This window comes from Lampetra fluviatilis, chromosome 19 (genome assembly GCF_964198595.1).
Source record: "Lampetra fluviatilis chromosome 19, kcLamFluv1.1, whole genome shotgun sequence".
Classification (NCBI taxonomy): domain Eukaryota; kingdom Metazoa; phylum Chordata; class Hyperoartia; order Petromyzontiformes; family Petromyzontidae; genus Lampetra; species Lampetra fluviatilis.
The window spans coordinates 9,749,501-9,775,908 of record NC_136293.1 but is presented as its reverse complement, the minus strand read 5'-3'; the positions used below and the strand labels follow the sequence as shown (position 1 = coordinate 9,775,908).

Sequence of the window (26,408 nt, the reverse complement as noted above, 5' to 3'; positions counted from 1 at the left end):
CTCAAACAGGTTCGTCTTACACAACCCTGCAATGGTTCTTCAAGAGTGACTTATTTCAGATCAATCATTCGATGATCAGGTGACACATTGACAAACTTTGGCTCTGTGACAGAATGCCTACCACTGCTATGACAACGATGATAATGCCAGTAGTAATGGCGACGATGAAAAAGTCGTTGACCATCAGAGGCGTCGAGGTGGGATGACGATGGTGGCGAGAGCATGCGTCCACACACACACACGCACGTACCCGGCTGTTGTCGGGAGAGCCCCTGTGTGCGGAGCGAGACTCCTCGTGTCTCTCCATTTGCCAGCCGAGTACTGAGATGTTGCCTACTCGCTCATTCTCCGGCGATCTGTGGCACGGGTGACACGGCGGGGCACCGCCCCCCCAAGCATCAGCAGGACCAAACCCCCAAGCAGCGGCCAATCCCGTTTAGATTTTCTGTTTAATATTTATATCCAGAGCGCAAATGTTACGGCTGGTGGTAATTTGACACGGGAGGGCCGGGCCGTTGAGATTTCTCGAGGGATTTGAGCGAGAGTGAGGCCGAGCTAAATTTATAAATATAAACATGGGACGCCTGCAAAGCGGCACAGGCGTCCGTTGGGAGTAGTAACTGGGCTGGCGTGTGTGTCAAGGGTGAACAGGATGAAAGGCGGAAGGAAAGGAGAGACAAGGAAGGACTCACGTTAATGTAATATGCAGGCGGTGGTTTCTAGAACTCAAAAGGTCCTTGATGGTAAACAATGCTGTTCCCAGTAGGTACATCTAGCAGGCGACAGCATTAAAGAACAAAGGCTGTCATTAGTAAAACATTACAACCATCATCAGCATTGTCAATGTCATCCATGTCATTTCCATCGTTAACCATTATTCACCAATAGCACGAAAGAGAGGAAGAAATACTTGCAAACGCCAAACACTTGAGGAAGTTTTTTTTTCAGTTTGTACGAGTCTCTTTTAAAAAGTGCTTAGCAACCGAGAATATGAATCACGTCTTGGACACGTCCTTGACTTTTCATGACTGTGGGTTAATTTATTTGTGTTTGGGGCGAAGAGTGGGGAGGGTGGCACTTGGCACCATCCGTCCGCACGCACGCACGCACCATTCCCTGGGTCCTGTCCTTGACATCGTAGACGGAGAGGCGCACGCGCGTGAGCTGCGTGGCTTGCGAGTCTGGCAGGAACGCGATGCTGCTCAGGAAGATCGGAGTGCTGGTTCCCTGCAAGGCATCAGGGGGGAAAGGGCGGAACGTGATATAAACGCAGCACACAGCGTGCGCACACTTACAACGGCGTGACTCGCCGCCTTTGTTAAAAAAATAAACTCTCATGTCCATTTGCATTCACACTCGCACACTGTATATCTGTTGCCATCACTTTGTCTCCCCGTCCAGCAGTAGATTGACAGAAGAGCTGTGCATGTACATGTAGGCGACCGTTAACATAAACAAAAATATCTCGTCTACGTTTTCATGTCGCGACGATTATGAAAGCGTCAACTTCCTGCTTCTACAAAGCAGCAGGGGGAAGCAAGAATTTTTTCGGTCGATGATGAAATATGCAACAAAAATTGCAGACAACTTTCATAGATAGAAAAAAGCAGCAAACAATATTCAAAAAAACTAAACAGGTTACACTCGACACTGAGTACGTTTTGTAAAACATCGCTTGTTTACACTTACATTCCCTTGAATGCTAAGCCACAAGGCGCACGTACCACGACGATGACACGGATAAAAAGCGCTTCCCTTCCCCACCGCAATCGCACAAGAGCCACAACAACCAATCCCTGTCCCCTCTGTAGGAAATGAAGTTGCACGCATGCACACAGGCTGCTGCTTGTCTCAAGTGCAGCTCAAAATAAGCCAATGTTTGCCTGGATTCAAACCCACCATCTCACATTAACCCAAATGGCCACCTCGTGTCCAATCATTTTAATCAGACAAATTATTTGGAGGTATTGCATTGGCAGTGGTGCACAACAACAACAACACACATTCATCATTACCACTGCCTTTATAGATATATAGGTTTCCCTTGCTTTATACGGGTTCGGTTTGCGCAATTTTGCGCATATGTATTTGGCGAACTTATGACACAAAATTCGCGATATGCGGTTTGAATTCAAACATATGCGGCTGCGCGATCGAAACGTGGGACAACATTGTGTGTGTGCTGTATGCGCGCTACTGGGCAGGCAGCTGTCTTGTGTGATGCATTGTGGAGTTAGGTGACTGTGCGGTCTATGTTGTGCAATTTGGCTTTGTGCGCTCTTTATTTGGAATGCATCTACCGCAATAAAGAGAGAGTAACCTGTAGCATCGGTGACGTTTCAGGCAATTGCCTTTCTTCACAGCACAAAGAGAGGCCAGAAAGGTAGAGTCACCCTTTCAATCCGAGTTAGTTTACAAGTTGGGCGCGTAAGGCCCAGGCGGCACAATCACCACCACCGCTATCACCCACCGCACCGGTACGCGTCTCCGGCGAGGGTTTGCGCGCCCTATGCGCTCACCTCGATGATCTCGGTCTGCGCGTGCTTGGTCCAGAAAGCCTGCGGCGGAGTCGTGACGCTCACGGACACGAACAGGCTCGGTCGCCGGTCCAGCGACGATGTCACAATTTCGCTGCACGCTGCCGGCCGGCAAATCGGCAAAGGGTTAAACGGTGAGTGGTTAAGAGTTGAAACAATAGATCGCGAGACACTTGTCAAAGAACTGGTCAAAGTGCAGGAGAAATGCGGTCATTTGGCTACTCACCAAGACTGAACTCCAGAACTGGTTCATCCGGATCTTTGCTGTTGGCTGGAAAACAAAAGGTTAATAATTATCCTGTATAATTGTTATTTACATTCGTCAGCAAACTTGGTTACGTGTCACCCTCCACCGGTGATAATTCACAACATACTTGGCTACCGTCACTTTATGGTGGACACAGACACAGCAGGACGAATGATCCAAGTGCCTGCAAGCAACGGAAGAGTGGACGTTTGACAGTTTTGCTTTGGTATGACGCGCAGTAGAAAGGTATTGACAAATGCAACAATGTCTCTTTATAAAACGTGCAACCTGATATAAAGAGCATGAACTGCTCCTTCTTGATTTGAAGCTTTCGTCACTGCAGGAATTACTCTTTGGTTCTTTCGGTAAAGTCCTTCTTCTTGTACTGTACAACTTCTGCATTTTGTAGAATTTTTTATTTTTCTGACATCCATAAAATTTATCCAATATTTGCACATGTTCCCATTTTAAAAAAAAACAGGGCACATCGGCAAAGCAATGCCTTTCAGCCGCGTATAGCGTCACAATATTTCTCCCATACCCGGTGCAAGTGCACGAGTAAAACGAGTGACCCGTTTCTGCGTTGGCGATCCCCAGTCAGTGGTGGAAATTCCACGGTCCAAAGACGGAGACCAGCCTCTCTAATAGGACAGCCACTGTTAATTTCCCTCAACGCGCAGCTTTGTTGATCAAATCCGGAAGGATAACGATTATGAGTCTTACCCCTGCTGGTACGACCTTACAAATTGCGAGTTTAAGTGATCCCACTGCGCCGCCCGTTCAATGTAACGGTGCCGCGTTGCGACGACGAACGTTGCAAACCAACAGGGTGGCTTTTTGAAATGTGTGAACAGTACGAAGACCCATCCTGAGTTTGATGGGAAATTCCCCGTTGGACAAAGAGGCTGCGGGCCAAGGATTGGCGTTCTAATCATTGATATTCAACGTACAGTGTTTACAAGCATGCACAGTGGTACAGTAACACACATAAGCCACGGGTGCCGGACGCCGATGGAATATTGTGAGTCGAAACCAATTCAAATGCTAAGTATTGAATGACTTCGCTGGAAACAAGAATAGCAGACTATCATAATAGCCAAGTGTGCTGGTACGTGGTGTGCATGCATAAAAACATTTCCTTAAAGCAAAACAGAAAAAAATACCACTCTTTTAAAACTCATCTGCATAGCCTGACATTTTACCATCGCCGCTTCTCAGACCACGTGTGGGCGAGATTTATTTTCACTTCAAGGAAAAACTTTGAGGAAGGCTTTAGCCCTATGCTATGCGCACATGTGTGTAAATACGTGTGTCGAACTTCTGTCACACCGTACGTAGCCAACCGTGATAATCGGAGGTGCGGGGGAATGGAGAACTAAAAAAGCAAAACACAAAAAGCAAGAATACCGTGTGTGTGGTTTGGGTGTGTGCAGTGAGGCGTGTGGGTAGTGCAATTGCTGATCACCATGATCCGTTCACCCAGGCAGAATAATCGGTCTTGGCACTCCCCTCGTAGATAGACCCAGCGTTAAATGAAGAGCTAGTGTAGTGTGCAGGCATTATCACCGGGGAGACAAAGGTGGCCGGATGTGATCCTGGCCACTCAACTTACATATATAACAGCACTTTCCCGAACAGTCTGTAAATGCTACACTGGGGGGGGGGGATGATTGCCCTTGTGTGTGCGTGCGTGCGTGCACGCGTGTGTTCGGGTGTGTGTGTGTATGTCCTTGTGCACGCGTGTGTGTACGTGTGTGTACGTGCGCGTGTGTACGTGCGCGTTCCGTGTGTGTACGTGCGCGTGTGCACGTGCGTGTGTGTACGTGCGTGTGTGGACGTGCGTGTGTTTGTCCTTGTGCACGTGCGTGTGTGTACGTGAGTGTGTGTACGTGCGCGTTGCGCGTGTACCAACTCACGCGTTAGAGGCAGCCCGCGCGCCTCGCTCGCCACATCGACCGTGGCCGCCCGCAGTAGGGAGGACCGGCCCACGGGGGACCTCCGGAGGGGAGTGGCCGCCCCCAGCCCGACCTCCTCCCACCCCCCACCGAGGCCGCTGCCGCCACCACCACCCTGCGATCCTTCCCCCGCCATGCAAGGGGGCCGCTGCTGCGGGCAGCCGGAGTGGGGAGGGGGGCCGAGGCGGGTCGCCCGGCCGCTGCCGGCGGCGGCCTGAACGTCACGAGAATGACCGCCCGCACGTCCGTCGACCTTTAGGGGCTAGCGGGTAGAGGGGGCAGGAAGGGAACGCTCGTGTCAACGGAGGGGGAGGGAGGAGGAGACATTGTAAACAGAGGACTGTGTGTATGACAAAATAAGAATAGGTTTTTACCCTTTATGGCGATAAAACAGGAGGTGGTTAAGATGTTCAAAACACCAAAATAGAACCCTTTTGCAAGGAATCAAGTCTGCATCAACCGTGCATGCTACTTGTAGTGAACGTGCAACAAACATGCGCTGATAATATACTTGCTTTGTATTTGAAAATAAAGAAGGCTGTCTCTGGTATAGGCCAATCAATTTCAAATATGCAAGTATATTATAAGAGCATGTGTGTTTGCACGTTCACCAAAACTACGTGTGGTTAATGCAGACATGATTCCTTGCAAAATTTTATATTTGGTGTTTGAACATCGAAACACCTCCTGATTTATTGCCAGAAAGGGTGAAACCTATTCTTGTTTTTTTCATTCTTTGATACTGGCAAAAAAAATTCCAATTGTTTAGAGGACTGTGTGCACTGTACAAGCGAATGGAAAATCTAGCGGTTGCATATTTAGTATCAATGAAACTATGAACTAATTTTCCTTTACCAGGTAAGACCAACTGAGCAACCTGGCCACAAATGATAACTCAACGAAGTGGTTATCGTGTGGAAACTTATAGCAGCCAAATACTCTGAACGCATGTTGATTCTTAATGTGGGAAGGGAAACCGGAGAACCCACAGAAATTCCACGCAACCACGGAGAGAGAGAGAGACACGCAAACTCCAAATATACAACAGACGTCAGGGTTCGGGTCGAACCCACAACCTCCTGTATACCAGGCGAGGTAGTTAACATCTCCTAGCCACCGTGATGATGATGAGAGAGACACAAACTCCACATATACAGCATGCATCAGGATCTAACCCACGACTTCCTGCATACCAGGCGAGGTAGTTAACATCTCGCCACCATTGCGACCCCTTGAAAAAAATTACCTCCTATAATCACCCAGAAATGTCTGTCCGTCCCGTGCGTGATGTCACTCCACATGAGGCCCACCCCCCTCATTAATATTCATGAGTGGGTGGATTTTACACTCACTCAGAAGGTCGAGCTGAATTCAATAATTAATTGCGCAAAGTCGCTTCACAGAAAGTGACGCAAAAAAAAACATCTAAGCAGCACAGTGCTACATCCGTGCGTGAAGTCACTGCAAATGAGGCCCCCCCCTTCATTAATAGTCATGCCCACGTGGAAATTTACGCACTTCACATGCCGCACCCCTCCACAATAACCATGAGCAGGTGACGTCACTCCACATGCCGCACCCCTCCCCAATAACCATTAGCGGGTGACGTCACTCCACATGGGGCAACCCCCCCCCCCCCCTCATTAATAATCATGAGCTGAACAATTTTTCGATTGAATATTTCAGATTTACTGCAATATACACCCGTCCTTGGACGGGCAAAAAAACTAGTTGATTATATCAACCATTTACAATTAAAATAGCAACTAAATGCAATCGCATCTCACGACGATTTAGAAATACGGGAGGAAAATAAACATTTGGGGAGGGAGCGTCACAGCAGGGAAACATGGGAAAGAGAGCGACACCGTGATACAACCTAATGCTGCTACGTTGCAGTGTTGGATTTTTGTTGTTGCACATTTTTACATTGTATCACGCTTTAATCCAAATGGACCTTAAAACCTCGTCATTTTGGTACTTGACAATTCGTAACTGGGGATAATTCGGCACGGCTGCGCTTGCAGCATTTCTACAGTTTTAGTAATTCGCCACGAGCCGAATTGCCGTGCCGAATGGTCAAATTTCGGCATACGCGTGGAGCGACGCCACGTGCCACAACCCAAACAGTGACTCAGTCTCGTGGCAGCGCGCGTGGTGAGCGTCAGTGCAGACCTGTTGCTTTGGACTTTGCCTTGTTTATGGACTTCACCTTGTTGATGCACTCTGTGCAAGCCAACCCTCTCAGAAATGTCGTCTACACCTACATAGAGAAGTAGTTGAAAGGGACTGAAGCATAAATCCCTTAGTCTGGAATTAATGCAGGTGTGTCAGTGCGTATGGTGTGTGAAAATGAAGCACCTTTCACGACATCAAGAAACGCCGGGAGAAAATAAATTATTGGGGCAGGAGTCACTGGGGAGTACCATTGCACATAATTCAGAATATTGGATAATTCTGCAAGGCCAGAACCCCATATGTGTCGAATTAACAAGGGGTTACTATATATATTTTTTATCTCGTTAGAAATGTTGTATGTTCATCCGCACAAAGGACGGAGGTGAGAATCAATCAAAATTCTACACCAGTGCAAACTGTGTGCTGTGCGATGAAACCTATCGAAGTACACACACTCTTTCATTCGATTGAACACGACTTACCAAAATTATTTCTGAGAATAAACATTTTTATGTATTCTTACGAAGGGATTTGAAGGCTACAGAAAGGAAACAATCTATACATAGGAAACTTTTAATAATGATAATGCTGAAAATAAACAAATCATTGCACTGTTTTGCATCTCATTTTGTTTCCATCGATTTATTTTGCACCTATTTTTTTAGTTTATCTTATTGGTCTTTCCACTTTATCTTATTCCCAGTTTGCTACCGACACAATGTCATGAAATGAGGAATATATAGAAACATTTTGCAGGACAGTACTACAACTCAACAACTACAACCCAATGAAACGAAGAACGGATGGCAGCGCAAAATATTTTGACGGTGCCTTCTGATGAAATCCTTTCAGTGGACTGTTTGCAGCCATTTTTAGTTTGGAACACAACACATCATGCCTTTACAAAGTGTATCCAGCACATCTCCCTTGCAGAGCATCACTTCTGTTCTCGTGAGCTCTCCATGTGTTTGTACAGCCCTTTGAAAATCCAATGCTAATATGAGGGCTTCCCCACACTTTGTCATGGGATGTATTTGAACATACTTCATCACCTCGCTGCACGGGTTGGTGAAGGCGGGGTAGCATATAAGCACAGCACAACAATCAATTTATTTCTGCCCTCTGCTGCCCATCGTGTAGCCCGTGGCACTATGGGGGGGGGCAACCTTTATGTGCCATCGAGGGCTCAAACCTGCTTAGCTTCCGTGATCTGACGAGAATGAGCACATTTGCGGGCGATTTGATCATGGGCAATGCAGCTGGTTAGGCGTGCAGCACAGTACGTACACAGTATCCTGGAATGTGTATCCAAATCCGTACAGTGCTTATCGGCACAATCGCGTGCACGTTACCCCGTTAATGATGCATTACAGTGGGAGATTATCACAAAAGCTCAGACACACATATTCAGTGTGGCACCCTGCGTTGGGGACACAGCCCAGCGCAACAGGGATGATGCATCTTTTGTCCCTGACAGGTGAATCCTGGACTTTGTTCAACCCTATCCGTGGAGATTACAGACTAGGGGCTACAAATCATCACACGACTTCGCTTCCAAACACTGTAATAATTTGGCAGTCACACACCACCCATGCATCAGCCAGAGCCGTAAAAAAAAAAATCTATCACACTGTTATCGAGTGCCCACAGCCAAAGTCTCACAATGGCCTGAACGACATTGCTGAACAGTGAGTGCTATGCGATGTAATTGGATGCTCTGACCCGTCCAAGTCACACAAGCTTGGCAGACACATGCTGCACGTCTCCGTTGTGCAACACCACGTCAATGGTGCGCGCCACGTCAAGCTGTGATGCGTCATCCTGTGTGCACGTTATTACCGTTACATTGTCAAGGAATTATTATATTTGGGGAATGTTACAATCAAATGCAATTTCTCCGTATTCTTTCATCTACTCGTCCACGGTCGTCCATTTGGCCGCGTCTGCTGTTCAAACGCCCCTGGCCACATCTCCCTCTCATCTCAGTCTAAGTCCCTCCTCCATGCATTCTCTGCTCAATCAAGCAAAGGCTTTCTGTTGAAGCCCTCGGTCAGCCTTCGCTCAGTGGGAGGTCGCTCATTCGCCTCTGCTGTGGTCTTCTCCAAGCCACGCGTACTGTCGGCTACCTGGCCCTATTCAGGCTCTATACCATTCTGCTCAACTCTGCCCATGACTATCTGCCTCTCTCCATAAATTCAAATGAGGTGTGCCACTTACAAAATGGCCCAAATTTTACCTGTCACAGCAAAGCATCTTAACCACACTAATCGGGTACTAGAGGGACAGATTTTCAACCTGTCGATACTGTGTTTCTAGATTTGGCGCACTCCGTAAAAGCGAGCCCGAATAATTTGTTCACGTGATTCCTAGATAGCGCTCAGGTGTGTGTTCATGCGTCACTCCGCCAAAAGGTCAAAGTCCCATTCGGCCCTCGGTAAGGGAGAGGTTTCCGATCGCTGCTTTGGAGAGAACTCACAGTGACAGTGACTCTGGCTGTTCCCCCGGGGTCATGCCCTCACGGTGAAGTCAGATGTATCCGCGTGAACCCTGAGAACAAAGCACAGAGGTATTAGGAGCCCGCCGCCACCAGTCGTGGAGCCGGAAAATGTTCACCGTACATGTTCGGCCCCCTATGTCAATCCACTGCTGGATGCGGACCTTCCTTCACGCCGTCAATGCCGCGGGGTTATTTCAACCCGAACTTCAACGCGTTCGACGGTGCGGGCTGGTGAAGGCGGGCAGCATAGATGGACAACGCAGCAACGGATGCTTTCTCTGCTGCCCAAAACGTAACCCTTTGTAACACTTTGGTTCTCGTTGTGTGCGGTGGCTGTTGCCCATCCACGTGCTACTTGGTGTCAAACCTGCTTAGTTTACGCGATCTGACAAGACTGGGCAGATTCCTGGTGACTTGGTTATAGGCTGATATGTACAAGTGTGCATGTGAATACTTTACACGCAATTCAGTGCGCATAAACGTGCGGCATGAGCTTAAGATGCATTTACCACCTCTTGTGATGGATCCTTAAAGTTACATAACTCATATTTACTGGCCTTTTGCCCATCCAAGGACGGGTGTATTGCAGTAAATCTTAAACTTGCAAGCGAAAATCAGAGCGCGACGTGATATTCATTGCATCAATGCGTGTGCAATTTGTAAGGACGCGGTGACACAGACCTATTTCATTTTAAGGTTATAATCCCTTGTTCATCGTGACGTCCTTTTTACTTTGATGTCTCAACAACGTTACGGAGATCGCGTGACGTGAGGGTTCTGCCTTCGTAGTGAGGGTTGTAAGTTGACGCCGAGGAGGGGGGAGGAGGCGCCTCGCCCCCCCCCCCATGCGGAGTGACGTCACCCGCTATTTTTTATGAAGGGGGGGGGGGTGTCAATTTGGAGGACGTCACCTTATCATGATTATTAATGAGGGGGGCTGTTCGATGTGGAGTGCCGTCACCTGCTCATGATTATTAATGAGGGAGGGGGGGTCCATGTGGAGGACGTCACCTTATAATGATTATTAATGAGGGGGGCTGGTCGACGTGGAGTGACGTCACGAGCGTTGCACACAGACATTCTCGGCTCATTATAGTCGGTAATAATGGGGGGGGGGGGAGGTCCATGTGAAGGAGGTCACCTGCTCATGAGCCATTCATTATTTTATTCAACTTGACCTGCGTTAGTGTAAAAATCCACCCACTCATGAATATTAATGAAGGGGAGTGGGCCTCATGTGGAGTGACGTCACGCGGGGGGGGGGGGCTCATGTGGAGTGACGTCACGAGCGTTAAGAACAAACATTCCTGGGTGATTATAGGAGGTATTAACAGCGCTAATGCCTGTTTAACTTAATTCTTTATTTACTGAGAAAAGCCTTACTCAGCTAACTTTTGTCAGACGATTTGACCTATTCTGTTTTTGACGTGTTGGAAAAAGAACATTTAATCTTTGCACCGTTAGGCGGAAAGCATCCTGGCTTGTTAGGCATGTAACAATGAAGCAGTTCATCATTTCAAATTAATTTTTAAGAGCAAGACACATGCGTGGATTCATACAATTGAGGATCATCGTCAGCATTTACAACTCAAGAAAATGTCACGTTCATATCATGAACAAAACTCTCCTTGGTAAAGGGAAATTCGCCAGCTGTGCAATTGCTTTGTTTGCCCCACTGTTGGAGGAAAGGGCTCCAGGGAGTATTTGGCCTACTCTTCCATGTTGGCCAGACATCTTGGAAGAGGTGGTGCGCTGGGTGGACACGGAGGCGCGGATGAGATTGTTCAGCCTCTTTATATACTGCATATAAATCTCATTTCAATTTGTATTGTTTTCAACTGAATTGAACTTGTGACCTCTGAACTCCAAGCCCGGTGTGGCTAACCCCATTACACCAGGGCAGGATCCCACAAAAAAAATAATGTACTAAGGAAAAAAGAACGCAGCTACAGTAAACGGTAGACGAATAAAATACATATTCTTTAATCAAATCGCCATCCCAAAATCTGTCAATCCATCAAATCTCTGCGGAGGTGAATTGTGACAAGTGCCCCGGTTGACCCTTGCGGGTGGGTACCGAGTGAATAAATTCACGTTGGGTAGAAATCGCGAGAGTAAACGTTAATCCCTGGGGAGTAATGGGCACAGCATTAGCTTCATATGAGATCGCTTATAAGCATGAGCGTGGCGTATCAGTCAACGAGTAAAATACATTTAGGACACAATGCATTCACAATTTGGATTTATGAGAAGAAAAGAGAGTGGCGGCCGAAGAAGGGGAAACATGCCGGTGAGCACGTCCACCACCCAGAGATGAAGCCATGAAAAAATTAACCCGTAAAAAAAAGTTTTTCACTATAAATCCTTTATATGCGTGGCGGCTAGAGTCCTCTCGTCCTCTGGCTTGAGATGGCTGCCACCTATGGGTCAGATGATTGCCTGCCACCATTAAGCAATTGGTAATTAAATATAAAAAAAAATTTCCTAAAAAGTGTAAAGTTACGAAAAAAATTTTCACGAAAATAAATTGTCATGCACAACGAGTCTGTGTGCAAAATGTCAGGTCGATTGGATCACGGGAAGTGGGTTAAAAAACGACAGAAAGATTTGCACAGTCGTAAGCGCGCAAGCAAGCAAGCAAGTTAACTTAATATAAAGGATTTAAAAATTAGCTCAACTGCAGGATTCATATTCTTGGTTCAGAGAACAGGGCTGTCTTCCCAACAGCTCTGTTCTTCACCTGAGGACGGCTGCTTGCGTTGTGGCCGAAACGTCGTGAGATTTTTATTATGTTTTATCGCTATTATTTTATTATTTCCCTTCTACGTGACTTTACCGAAAGAACCAAGAATATTAATCCCTGCAGTCACGAAAGCTTTAAATCGAAATTTAACTGCAGGATTGTTGCAACGCACAAGACTGTGAGAGACAGAGGGCACACTTGGGTGAAGCCCTTTACGCAGCAGCGGATTGATCATTGGTCACTGAAACAATGGGACAAATCTACACCATGGGGACAAATCTACACCAAGGAGCAGTAACATGAAATGCGTGACTGGCACTGTACGCTGCCATCTGCTAGCACTGCTGATGCGGTGAAAGCACCGAAAGAAGAAAAGATACATCGGCCATCAGGTCACGAAGCCTCCTCCCCTCCGAAGAGGCTCACCACCACCGATTTAAATCTACGCCAAGATCAATACCTATCCCTTACCCGACGGCAGCTCCATTAACGTGAACGCAAATTTGGCGGCGCAGTTAGCCGTGCCTGCGTTCCAATTCACCTTGCCCGGCTTCGCACCGACGCGGGGACGTTCAAGGGGCAAGCCTTCGGGCTTTCAAATCCCGGCAATGATGGCCAGCGAGAGCCTCGTCGCGAGAGCCGTGGAGGCGTCACAACTGCCGTGCGTCAACCAACCAGCCAATTGCAGGTCGTAGAGAAGCCGTGCCATGCAACACAATATTAACCCCTTGCAGCACGGAGGGGTCATGCCCCGACAAGTCCTGAACCGCATTGCAATACAACTGGCGATAAAAATACATTCCTGCGGAGGGAGCTGGTAGGAACGTTGGGTTGCTCGGTCAATGGCCAGGGTCAACGGCGGCGTGGTGTATTCCGCAAATATGCCAGACTGTGAGGGCGGGCACAAGCCGGCGTGAGTAGGTTAAACGTTGAGTTTTATAAGGGCACCACGGGGTGACCAGCCCCTCCCCTCCCCACCAAGCCCCACCCCTCCCACCCCCCACCCAGCCCCACGCAGCCCCTCCCCACCTAGCCCCTCCCAACCCTCCCCTCTCCACCCCTTCCATTTTTTGATGCACGACGGACGGACACAATAATCCCCTGTGGGCTGGTGCAACCAGGAGGTTCCTACCAGTATAAAGTGTGCATACTGCAGGGCTGTCTAGTGGACAGCAGGGGGCAGTACAGCAAAATCGACGATTCTACTGTGCCTCCACGCCCCACCCCCCATGGCCATTCTCCCTGCCCCCAATAGTCTGCGCTGACCAGCGCGGTGAAGTATGGGCAAATATCGCACAAGCCACATGGCATCAACATGCTGATGTACGCTCTGTAAGTTGAAAAAAACAAGATACTATTATGGTCACCCATACAAGCACAACCCAGGCTCCAACCAGCTTAGCTTTACCGAGATCGGGTACATCGTGGATGAGACTGTCAAAAGGCCAGTTTGTACAAACACAGAGAAGTGAATGTTCTAAGTCACAGTAGCATGGTTGGCTAGAGTGATGGTGTTCGAGAAGGCTGTGTCCTCCGGCAAACAGCAATGGTAAAAATGTGCCTCCCTCTGGACGCTCAGATCTCTATCAGCCACCGCGTCACAGACGCGTCGCCAAGTCACTCGACAGGTGACGGAAGGTGAAATGCCACGAGGCATTTTTATTGGCAACAAGGCTTGCCCACCTGCTGTTGATTTCCCGTCAATATTTAGACGTGGCAGGTGGTGTTGGGCCTGGATGAAGCGCTTGGAGAGTGCTGACCAGAGGTCGCAAACGGGTTTTGATTCCTTACCCGTACCCGGCCGTACCAGGGTCGCAAAAGGGTACCCGTACCCTACCCGAAATGAGTGACAAACGGCTACTCCCCAGTGACTCATGGCCTACCCGTACCCGTACCTGGCCGCACCAGGGTCGCAAACGGCTACCCGTACCCGTACCTGGCCGGGTACGGGTAGCCGGGTATCGGGTAGGGTACGGGTATCGGGTACCCGGTTGCGACCTCTGGTGCTGACACGGGTTGAAGATCATTCACAGCACGTGCTATGGCTGCAGGACCACGTGGTCGACAGCAGAGGGCAGTGTGGGAAAATGCATTGTTGTACTGTGTACCTATGTACTCTACTTATATACTCCCAGGGTTGAGCCTGGATATAGTTGCTGGAATACTGCCGAGATTGGCGATCACGATTCGTAAACAAGGATTTCAGGCTCGACGTGGTTAGGAGAGGGCAATGCAGCAAACATCCGTTGTTGTACAGTACTTCTATGCATCCATAGCTATTCTCTCCGCCTTCACCAACCCACACTGACCAGTGCTGTCAGACATTGCCCAATGATGCCGCACATGGCGTGGGGAGGCCCTCGCCCTGCGGCAATTGACAAAAGGGTTGAACACCGGGCGTGTACATGTTAACAGACCTCTCTGCATGTGCACGTATCGCTCATGGGCCACAACTGCTAACATTCTATGCCCTCTCGCACAGCAAATGAAAACAGCCCCTATGCAGCACCGAACGCTGTTGCTTATCAGGCTGGCTCACGCTTTGTGGTTTTGACGGAAATTCAGATATTAAATCCGGTGCTTGCGCCCACTAATGGGTTATAATTTTCCCCTCTACCGACAAGATGCAATGGAAATTCAATTGTGTGCCTGCGTATCTGACCGTGGGTTTAACGAGTACTTTTCACCAAGAAAAGCACAGTCAAAGCGTCTTTACGTTTTCTCCAAATCTTACTCCGATTACATACATACCGTGCATACCAAAGCATCGCTTTCTAGCAAGGAGGACGGCACTTAAGACATGGGGGATAATGCATGAGAGCTGAAGCATAACATTTGCCTTCGTTATCTACATCACAGAAAGCGAGGTTTGTGATAATATGCACGGCAGGCAGCCAAAAAACTACGTTCATACCCCAGCAGGGAGAGTCACTTTTAACCAACATTTCAGCAAGACACTCTTCATTTGGACTTTTTTAATCATTAAAAACGTATAAAAGTTAAATATTTAAAGGCTTGGATAAACTCTCAAAACACGTCACCAGTAGTGAGACTAATACGGACTCAGGTATTGTTTTGGGGGGGGGGGATCTTTTTTACCCAAATGCATTCCAATTGCGCTATCGGCAATCATGTTGTGAGTGAAGTATTCATTCTGAAATCTCACAAAGCAGCAGTATGGCCCGTGCGTCAGAGAAAGGACCGTGAGAGATATTTTTTTCACAGGACTTCTGAGAAATCCTTCAAGGTGGTCCTGTTCATACATTTCACACAGCATGGAGCATTTTCCCAAACAGCTCAACGAACATTGGGAGTCAAATCAATTGCTTCTATTTTTGTTAATTTCTCAGAGCTGGAATTCATTCGAGAGCAAAAAAATATAACATCATGCTTTTGTATTGTACAATCACTGGTGAACAGGCTAAACCCATCAACTTGCTGCACTTCAGAACCTGCTTTAATACTGGTAGGAACCTCCTGGTTACACCAGCGCACAGGGGATTATTGTGTCCGTCGTGCAGGGAGGGGCTGGGTGGGGAGGGGAGGGTGGGGAGGGGCTGGGTGGGAAGGGTGGGGCTGGGTGGGGGGTGGGAAGGGTGGGGCTGGGTGGGGAGGGGCTGGTCACCCCGTGGTGCCCTTATAAAACTCAACGTTTAACCTACTCACGCCGGCTTGTGCCCGCCCTCACAGTCGGGCATATTTGTGGAATACACCACGCCGCCGTTGACCCTGGCCATTGACCGAGCTGCCTACGTTCCTACCAGCTCCCTCCACAGGAATGTCTTTAGGGGTGGCTGCCTCAATTAAGATCTCCAGATCTTAGCTGTGTTGGCTCAGTAGCTGTGACAACGTTCCAAGCCAGCTTGCCTTTGGCAGAAGTCATTACCACACAACTAGCCTGCACCAGTGGAAAATATTCTGAAATCTATAATGCACACAAACTTCACGTGATGGAAATATCCACAAATAAATGGTTGGCAGGTCTCCCATGGAAATAAAATAATATTTTTCAATGAGCTCTCAGCTGCTTAAAATAAAGACCACTTATAAATGATCTTGCGCTTCCAAAGCACATTTGCCAAAAGGAATTATCGTATTTACTACAGAATTTGGGACTGGAGCAATGGTGCAGTAGTTTTCACACTGAACCATAAACCCGGCAAACCTAACCTGTGAACCCGGTGACCTGTGTTCGATAATTATCGACCACAGCTAACAATCACATGAATGGCACAGCATGGAGAGGCCATCATCCAGCAGCACATTTACTTCGGGCTGTAAATCTATTTTATTATTACGGTATTTGCTGCATGAAGGTACCGTTCTGTATATTTATCACAAACAAGGCCAAGATAGCTCAATTGATGGAGCAAATATCCTCCTAATTGGAACAACATGGAGTTCAAATCCTGCCAAGGCTGTACTCATCATCATCCACATCCATCCATGGTGAGCCAAATAAGCTAAAGCCACATCATGAGTACAACTGATGATAGACGGACAGCAGAAAGAGGGTGAGATAAAATTAAATAATTCATGGGCCACTACTCAACAAAAACGCAGAAGAAAATGAAAGAAAATAGCGGGAGGTCTTTGCCCATGATTGTGAAGTTATAGGCTGACAACAATAAACTTTGCAGAAAGCCAACAATGATTGTCCCACAGATAGACGAGTCTCCACCACAAGTAATGTGGACCATCCAACACTGGCTTAGAAGTTTGTTCACGCTTGGGTGGGGGGGAGCCCTTAGGGGTCGTCCATAAATGACGTCACGCGATTTTGGACGATTTAGGACCCCCCCAACTCGTCACACAAAGTCAGACCCCCCCTCAAATATGACGTCACAAAGCTCTGCCCCCCCCCCCCCAAAAAAAATAAAACATGCTTCAAATCGCTTTAAACTATTGTCATTGTAGTGCGTATTTAATGTGGCGCTGCACTCTGATGATGTAGAAAACATTTATTAAAAAGTATATTTAATTAAGTAGAACGTGTTGTCTATATTTATTTAAGGTTGCGCATTTTGATGTGACGTCACATTTCCTCACCCCCCCCCCCCCCCATCGTCACACATCGTCACAAATGTCTGACCCCCCCCAGGTGCGTGACGTCATTTATGGACGGCCCCTTAGACTCCATGAAATGCGGAGCTTTTTCCGTGCCCTCACTATATTGACAGCTGCTGCGTGACTCACCCAGCGCAGTCGATATTATTTCGTTTCGCATGAAAGAGTCAAATGTCCTGGCAGAGCGCCAGATAATACTGATATAAACACATTCCTGCTGCGGAGGGAGCTGGTAGGAACGTTGGGTTGCTCGGTCAATGGCCAGGGTCAACGGCGGCGTGGTGTATTCCGCAAATATGGCCGACTGTGAGGGCGGGCACAAGCCGGCGTGAGTAGGTTAAACGTTGAGTTTTATGAGGGCACCACGGGGTGACCAGCCCCTCCCCACCCAGCCCCTCCCCACCCAGCCCCTCCCCACCCTCCCCTCCCCACCCAGCCCCTCCCTCCCCACCTAGCCCCTCCCTCCCCACCCAGCCCCTCCCTGCACGACGGACGGACGGACACAATAATCCCCTGTGGGCTGGTGTAACCAGGAGGTTCCTACCAGTATAATACCGAGGCCCTGGAGCTGGGTGCCTCCTTCCTAGACGCGTAACTGAACAACACGACAACAGCTTCTTGAATCCCTGCAGTCACGAAAGCTTTAAATCGAAATTTAACACGACGACAGCTGCCGCTGCTATTCGCCAGTAAGTGACGGCGACATCACCACAGCGATTCGTAGCAGGCAACGTGCAACTTTGAGGTCGCTGTGATGAGTTGCTGGCATCACTGGCAGGAGACCAGAGGGTTAAACACGCAGCCTTCACCCCCAAACAACACAAAATCACAACATCCGTAATGGCTCTGAGAAATTAAACTTAACCTCAGGTGAGTTTAAACAACCAAAACGGTTGGTCCGTGCCTCCCAATCAGTCCCCTTTAAAATCACAGCAAAGCCGAGTCGAGTATATTGTTTCACAAGCTAAGAAATTAAGGATTTAATTTTTGAATACTTTAGTAGAAAGATTACATTGTTAAACCGGTTGCCTTGAACTTGCACGATCTGAACGAACCACAAACACCCGGACCTACACACACCACCCGCCCCCCCCCCTTGATCAACCCAACGTGGGGAGGCTTTCACATCAAGCAGTGGCTTGACAAATGACTGCACCTTCTTGGTTCTTTCGGTAAAGTCACGTAGAAGGGAAATAATAAAATAATAAAAATAAAACATTATAAAATAATTCTCACGTTTCGGCCACAACGCAAGCAGCCGTCCTCAGGTGAAGAACAGACAGCGTCTTTCCGACAGACCTGTTCTTCACCTGAGGACGGCTGCTTGCGTTGTGGCCGAAACGTTGAAAGCTTTAATTCGAAAAATGACTGCACATTACATCTTGTTATTAGAAGTTTTAGACTTAGATCCACAAGAAGGTTTTTTTGGCTTAGATCACGTAAATATAAATGTGTCGTTAAACTCACCACCACCCGACAAAACGTGCCAATTCGTGACTAGTTCAGCAGGCAGGTGTGTTGGAGAGCAATAATTGGTGGTGGCGGGTTTAATGACACATTTATATTTACACGACCTAACCCAAAAAAACCTATATTATGGATATCGGTCGCGAAAGCCGACGTGTTTAGACTTAGAATTGGCATTTAAATTTGTATTTGGGATTCAGTAGGCTTTAGCTAGAGCCCCAAATATTCTGTTTTCCCACAAGCATTAAGAATCATAGAACATCTCAACCATAACTCCCTTAAACAGTCCTCAAGACATGGCAAGTCTTGCCTGGGTAAGGATTTCTAAATAACTGATTCAAGTTAGGTTTTTTACCCTTCTATCTGGCAACAAAACTGACACCTTTCTTACAAGGAGTTATGGCTGCAGGTATTGTGGTCTATGCAAACATGACTCCTTGTAAAAAAGGTGTCAGTTTAATTGCCAGATAAAAAAATAAAAAAGCATTTATCATATTTTTTACTGGCAAATGAGGCTCCAATGGTGATTCAAGTTAATTTCACTGTAGGCTTTTTAAAAATATAAACCAAATAAATGCTTCTTATTCACACCACTTGCTGTATTGAGATTCGCTCAAAGGGAGCCTTAAATATCAGCTGACCCCAGCCAGTGACAGCATGTATAATTTAAATGATTACTGATGGTAATAAGCTTTCAGCAACATTAGTAACGTCACTGTAAGCTAATAACAGGGCACACGATAGCATATGTGTCAGATTCAGCACGTGTGCCTGATTGAATATTTGCCTGTAAAATAGGCAAAGACTGTTCAGCGTCTATTAGGTTATCAACAAGAAGCCCTGATAAATCCACTGCTGGATGAAGGCTTTTCCCTGCCGTGTCGGTCGTCGTGGGGGTTACTGTATAGCGTTGTTTAAAATACAGAACACGCAGATACAACACACACACAGGACACCCCGATACAACACACACACAGAATACACCGATCCAACACACACACACAGAACACACAGATACAACACACCGATACAACACACACACAGAATACACCGATCCAACACACACACACAGAACACACAGATACAACACACCGATACAACACACACACAGGACACCCCGATACAACACAACACACAGATACAACACACAGACACACAACACACAGATACACCACACACACACACAGAACACACCGATACAACACACACACACAGCGACACCACACACACACAGAACACACCGATACAACACACACACCGATACAACACACACACAGCGACACCACACACACACAGAACACACCGATACAACACACACAACACACACACAACACACACACAATACACCGATACAACACACACACAATATACACACACACACCGATACAACACACACAACACACCGATACAACACACACACACAACACACAGATACAACACACACACACAACACACAGATACAACACACACAATACACCGATACAACACACACACACAATACACACACACACACACACCGATACAACACACACACAACACACAGATACAACACACACACAACACAGATACAACACACACACACACAACACACAGATACAACACACACAACACACAGATACAACACACACACACACAACACACCGATACACCACACACACAGAACACACAGATACAACACACACACACAACACACCGATACACCACACACACAGAACACACAGATACAACACACACACACAACACACAGATACAACACACACACACAACACACAGATACAACACACACACACAACACACAGATACAACACACACAACACACAGATACAACACACACCACACACCGATACAACACACACCACACACCGATACAACACACAACACACACACAGATACAACACACCGATACACACACACACACACAGATACAACACACACCACACACCGATACAACACACAACACACAGATACAACACACCGATACACACACACACAACACACACACAGAGATTGACTGCTGCCATGTGTACGGCTGCTGTCCAACGCACTGTACCTCGTGCGAGGGAGTTTACACAACACGAAGCGTGACAAACTCCACGTATAAGACGACACACAAACACACACACACACTCACACATCTTCACACAGTGCTGTGTGTGCACAGTGTACAATAATCACACGCTCACAAGCGTTGTGCATAACGCAGAGTGAACGCGTTCAAGGCAAGTGTACGAGAGGCCTAGACCAGGGCAAGGCCCTTCATCTATTCTACATATTTATTACATTATTATTATTACATTATTACTTGTCGTCAATAACAAACAGCTTAAACGCTAAGTACGGCAAGTGTGTAAATTGCACTCCCGTTTACAGATTTACGAAGCGGCTTTACCACGTACGATACGAGCCGACACGCCCCACCACCGTGCTAGCATCACACACAACATGAGGATGATGATGCGTAATGTTGTTACAATAATTGTATCGTCACACAATGCCATACGTACCACCTTGTGCCGCCCTATTACCGACGACCCCGTTACAATGGGGGGTTTAAAATAAGAAAGCCACAGACGTGCCGGTTATATTCTTCTCACTTCAATCTCGTCGTGCCCGCATTAAAACGAGATGCATTTAGAAAGAACCACACACACACACCGGTCGGTATACCGTGAGCTCGCTTGCCCTGCTGCTGCTTCGCTGCGACAGCGCCCGTGTGGTTCTGTGCTGCAGGAGGCTGCTTCGTCTTCGTGGGCTGCTGCTTCGTCTCTTGTTCTTGAGCAGTCGTCACCCGGCCTCTTCTGCCTCGAACACAAACGCGCTGGGCCCCCCCCCACCCCGTTTTTTTTTAAATGACACTAAATGGTCGTTACAAAATGACACTAAATTGTCGTTACAAAATGACACTAATTTGTCGTTACAAAATGCCACTAAATTGTCGTTACAAAATGCCACTAAATTGTCGTTACAAAATGACACTAAATTGTCGTTACAAAATGACACTAAATTGTCGTTACAAAATGACACTAAATTGTCGTTACAAAATGACACTAAATTGTCGTTCCAAAATGACACTAAATTGTTACAAAATGCCACTAAATTGTCGTTACAAAATGCCACTAAATTGTCGTTACAAAATGACACTAAATTGTCGTTACAAAATGACACTAAATTGTCGTTACAAAATGACACTAAATTGTCGTTACAAAATGACACTAAATTGTCGTTACAAAATGACACTAAATTGTCGTTACAAAATGCCACTAAATTGTCGTTACAAAATGACACTAAATTGTCGTTACAAAATGCCACTAAATTGTCGTTACAAAATGACACTAAATTGTCGTTACAAAATGACACTAAATTGTCGTTACAAAATGCCACTAAATTGTTGTTACAAAATGACACTAAATTGTCGTTACAAAATGACACTAAATTGTCGTTACAAAATGACACTAAATTGTCGTTACAAAATGCCACTAAATTGTCGTTACAAAATGACACTAAATTGTCGTTACAAAATGACACTAAATTGTCGTTACAAAATGACACTAAATTGTCGTTACAAAAAGCCACTAAATTGTTGTTACAAAATGACACTAAATTGTCGTTACAAAATGACACTAAATTGTCGTTACAAAATGACACTAAATTGTCGTTACAAAATGCCACTAAATTGTTGTTACAAAATGACACTAAATTGTCGTTACAAAATGCCACTAAATTGTCGTTACAAAATGACACTAAATTGTCGTTACAAAATGACACTAAATTGTCGTTACAAAATGACACTAAATTGTCGTTACAAAATGACACTAAATTGTTGTTACAAAATGACACTAAATTGTCGTTACAAAATGACACTAAATTGTCGTTACAAAATGACACTAAATTGTCGTTACAAAATGCCACTAAATTGTCGTTACAAAATGACACTAAATTGTCGTTACAAAATGACACTAAATTGTCGTTACAAAATGACACTAAATTGTCGTTACAAAATGCCACTAAATTGTTGTTACAAAATGACACTAAATTGTCGTTACAAAATGACACTAAATTGTCGTTACAAAATGACACTAAATTGTCGTTACAAAATGCCACTAAATTGTCGTTACAAAATGACACTAAATTGTCGTTACAAAATGACACTAAATTGTCGTTACAAAATGCCACTAAATTGTCGTTACAAAATGCCACTAAATTGTCGTTACAAAATGACACTACATTGTCGTTACAAAATGACACTAAATTGTCGTTACAAAATGCCACTAAATTGTTGTTACAAAATGCCACTAAATTGTCGTTACAAAATGACACTAAATTGTCGTTACAAAATGACACTAAATTGTCGTTACAAAATGACACTAAATTGTCGTTACAAAATGACACTAAATTGTCGTTACAAAATGACACTAAATTGTCGTTACAAAATGACACTAAATTGTCGTTACAAAATGACACTAAATTGTCGTTACAAAATGACACTGAATTGTCGTTACAAAATGACACTAAATTGTCGTTACAAATGCTCAACGGATGGTTCCGTGGGCCCAGATTGGTGCGGCGTTGAGCGTGAGACGTTTGGCAAACAGCCGAAAGTCTTTAAACCCCCCCACCACCCCCTTCCATCACTTGCATTGTTCACTCTCTTGCCGTCTTCTTACCTGATGATCATCTACCCCACCCGCCACAGCATGGCCAAGGTCTCTCTGTGTGTGTGTGTGGCTGTCTTGCATTTTTCAATGTGTGTGTGTCTGTGCGTATCCTGTTCCGGCATCGGCGCATCCAAACAACATCATGGATGCATGCCGGGTCCAAGCAAGAACATCTGCTGGACTACATAGTGACGGAACAGCGGATGCGAGCCCATGTCCTTGACACCAGTACTTACCGTGGAGCTGATCTGCCCTTTGACCATCGACTTGTCATCTGTAAGATGCGCCTGCCATTCTTCCACTCCGGTGGTGGGTGTACACCCAGGACCCCATTCAAACCCATAGTGGCCTGGTCTCAGCTAGCTGATGAAAGTTGCAAGCGAGAATTTCATCATTGCTTGCAGCTGGGGTTGGCATCGTCCCCCACTCCTCCTGATGTCGAGGGTAAATTGGCGAGGTTTAGGACTGTGACTTATGCAGCTACAATGGCTGCTTTAGGTACTCGGTCCAGACCTCCTCAGAGACCCTGGCTGAAACGTGGACCCCCCTAATAGAGCATCTTCGCAGATTGGAAACATTTAGGCTGGCCTGCCTACGATCAATTCTGGGTTTAACCAGGCTGATTGTGTGAGGAGCTCACAAATCCGAGAAAGATCTGGGCATCGGTGAGCTCCTCCGGCAGCCAAGGCTGCGTTGGCTGGGTCAGGTAGCCTGCATGCCCCAGCCACCGCATGCCCAGTCACCGCTTTTGTTCGGCCGGATCGAGGGGGCTAAACGGGCGCGACACGGGCTAGAGAAGAGATGGAGTGATGTGGTACATGAAGATGTGGAGCTGAGTGGACTTGCCGATGACTGGTACCAGCGGTGTCAAGATCGGCCTCTGTGGAGGAGGCTCGTGAAGGACGCTACTGGGCAGTTGGAGGCAGTCGCCCTCCAACAACAACGGAGGGCGGAGGAGCGACGCTCACAACAACGAGCGGAGCGCTGGGTGGCTAAAGCACAGCAAGTTGGCACAGTAGGGGGCACAGGTGGGTGCATCAGCCAGTCATCTCGGTCATCTCAGTCAGTCGACCCGTGGCACCTGGGTCTGCCCCGTGACCTCCTGCCAGCGGGCGTTCGACACTTCACGTGGTCTCAAGGTGCACATGGCCTGGCACAAGCGTCGTGGTGACGTTACCGCCACTTGGTGGCGAATCGCGGTTGTGTGTGTGTCTGTGATTTGCTGTCTTTGTGTCTATGGGGAGTGGTAGTTGCGTCTGTCTTGTGTGTGTCAGTGCGTGTATATGAATGTGTCCATGTGTACACAGTATTAGTGTGTATAAACGCGTAGGTTTTTAACAGCCAATATCAATCAGGATTCATAATTGAGGTTCAGGTTAGGCCACATAATTGTCTGGGGGTCCATTCTTTGTCGAAAGACATCGCCCAAACAAATTGAATTGCCACAAGCGCAGCAGTTTAACGTGCCACAAGTATCATTATTACAATCATCATCATCATTGTCAGATCAGTCACCCGGTAAGTTGAAGATCAATTCTCAAGATCCGGTAAGTCGGAATATCTGTCACCTGGACACGAACCAGCAGCCTCTTAAATAGGCACCTCATGAACATCGTCACCAATTAGCCAGATCGTGGCCTCACCCAAAATAAAGTACGAGTCGCTGGTGTGATCTGTGTCTCTGTTTGTGTGTCTGTGTGTCTCTCTGTGTGTCTCTGTGTGCGTGTCTCTGTGTGTCTCTGTGTGTGTGTGTCTCTCTCTCTGTGTCTGTGTGTCTCTGTGTCTCTCTCTGTGTCTTTGTGTGTATGTGTGTCTGTGTATGGGGAGCGGTGGTGTAGTGGTTTAGCGCTACGCTGCGCCACGAACCTGGAGGACCCGAGTTCGATTCACGCTCACGGACAACACCGGTGACGATTATCTGAACCGGTCTTGGGCCTCCCCTAGGTCGACTCAGCCTCAAATGAGTACCTGGTGCGGTGTGTAAACATCGCAACTGGGGAGACAAAGGCGGCCGGGCGTGGTGCTGGCCACCCACTTCCTCGTGTGCCATGCCGGCCTTCAGGTGCTCGCTAACAGCACTTGCCCCTACAGTCTGTCCAGGCTACACGGGGGGTCTTTGTCTGTGTTAAGCTGTGTTTGGTGTCCTGTTGTGTATGTGCGTCTGTGAACGTGCCCAAGTCCACGTGTGTGGCAGTCTGTATCTAGCACAGAGAGAGCCTCCGTGTTGTCTCCATGCCTTTCTCTGTTGTCGTGTCTCCATCTCATCAGCATGTGAATACATACCTGCAGTAACTGCCATCACCACGGCAGCGTGTAACATCAAAGTACGGCCAAACGCATCAGTAACTACACTAAACGTGCCCATCATTAAGCCTTTACAACGTGCCCACTGTACACAACTCTGTGCACTAAATGTACGTGACCAGCATGTCCACGCGCCCGCATTGATCAGCGTGGACAGCTGCGTGTGTGTATATACCACACCTGTATCTATGCATGAGTGTGCTGGCTCTGTTGAGATTTTCTCATCCTCCTCTTCCTCCCCCCTGTCGTGGCTTCCCTTCTTGCACAGATGGCGGGCTGTTGAAGATCCGAAGGGAGGTATCCACAGGGTTGAGATGCCGCTTCTCGCCCAGGGCTCGTTGGCTGCTGAATTGTGCATGCGTATTAACGCACGCACGTGTGTGTGTGGGCGAATGTGTGCACAGCTATTCTGTTCGTGTGTGTGTGTCCTCGTGCGTCACCAGCCCCAAACACGGGGAGAGCGCATCAATTACAACACTCGGGGGCCAGCACAGTAATCCAAGTGGGTGTCAGAACACAAGAGACTAAGACCATCGCTGTGTGACATTGATGATGATGATATGGCGAGCCTTCTTGGGTCTTTAACACGATTTGGACGCACACGCGGCGAGCACATTGCAGTGATAGTCTTTGCGAGAGACGCCTTTAGCCTGTCGTTCACCCATTGCTATTTATTTTACCCTCCCATTTCCACTGCCCGCATATGAGTGCTGCAATTATACATTGGAAAAAAACGGGCAACTTATTTTCAATATCAG

The 26,408-nt window shown here is 47.1% G+C and overlaps 1 protein-coding gene across 9 annotated transcripts in view; it reads right to left on the bottom strand.

The window, feature by feature from the left end:
- Positions 1–26,136, bottom strand: part of LOC144937636 (inositol polyphosphate-4-phosphatase type I A-like) — a 58,113-nt gene extending 31,977 nt beyond the window's left edge. The window contains exons 1-9 of one of the 9 annotated variants that reach the window (XM_078865003.1): positions 25,831–26,136; positions 21,347–21,509; positions 9,394–9,464; positions 4,701–5,001; positions 2,764–2,808; positions 2,520–2,638; positions 1,111–1,227; positions 693–772; positions 251–356 (exon numbers count right to left, since the gene is read on the bottom strand). In XM_078865003.1, the coding sequence (XP_078721129.1) occupies positions 251–356; positions 693–772; positions 1,111–1,227; positions 2,520–2,638; positions 2,764–2,808; positions 4,701–4,875 (642 nt within the window). In that variant the 5' untranslated portion in view covers positions 4,876–5,001; positions 9,394–9,464; positions 21,347–21,509; positions 25,831–26,136. The other 8 variants (XM_078865000.1, XM_078865001.1, XM_078865006.1 and 5 more) reach the window with 8 other exon arrangements.
- Between the last annotated feature and the right edge of the window lie 272 nt (positions 26,137–26,408).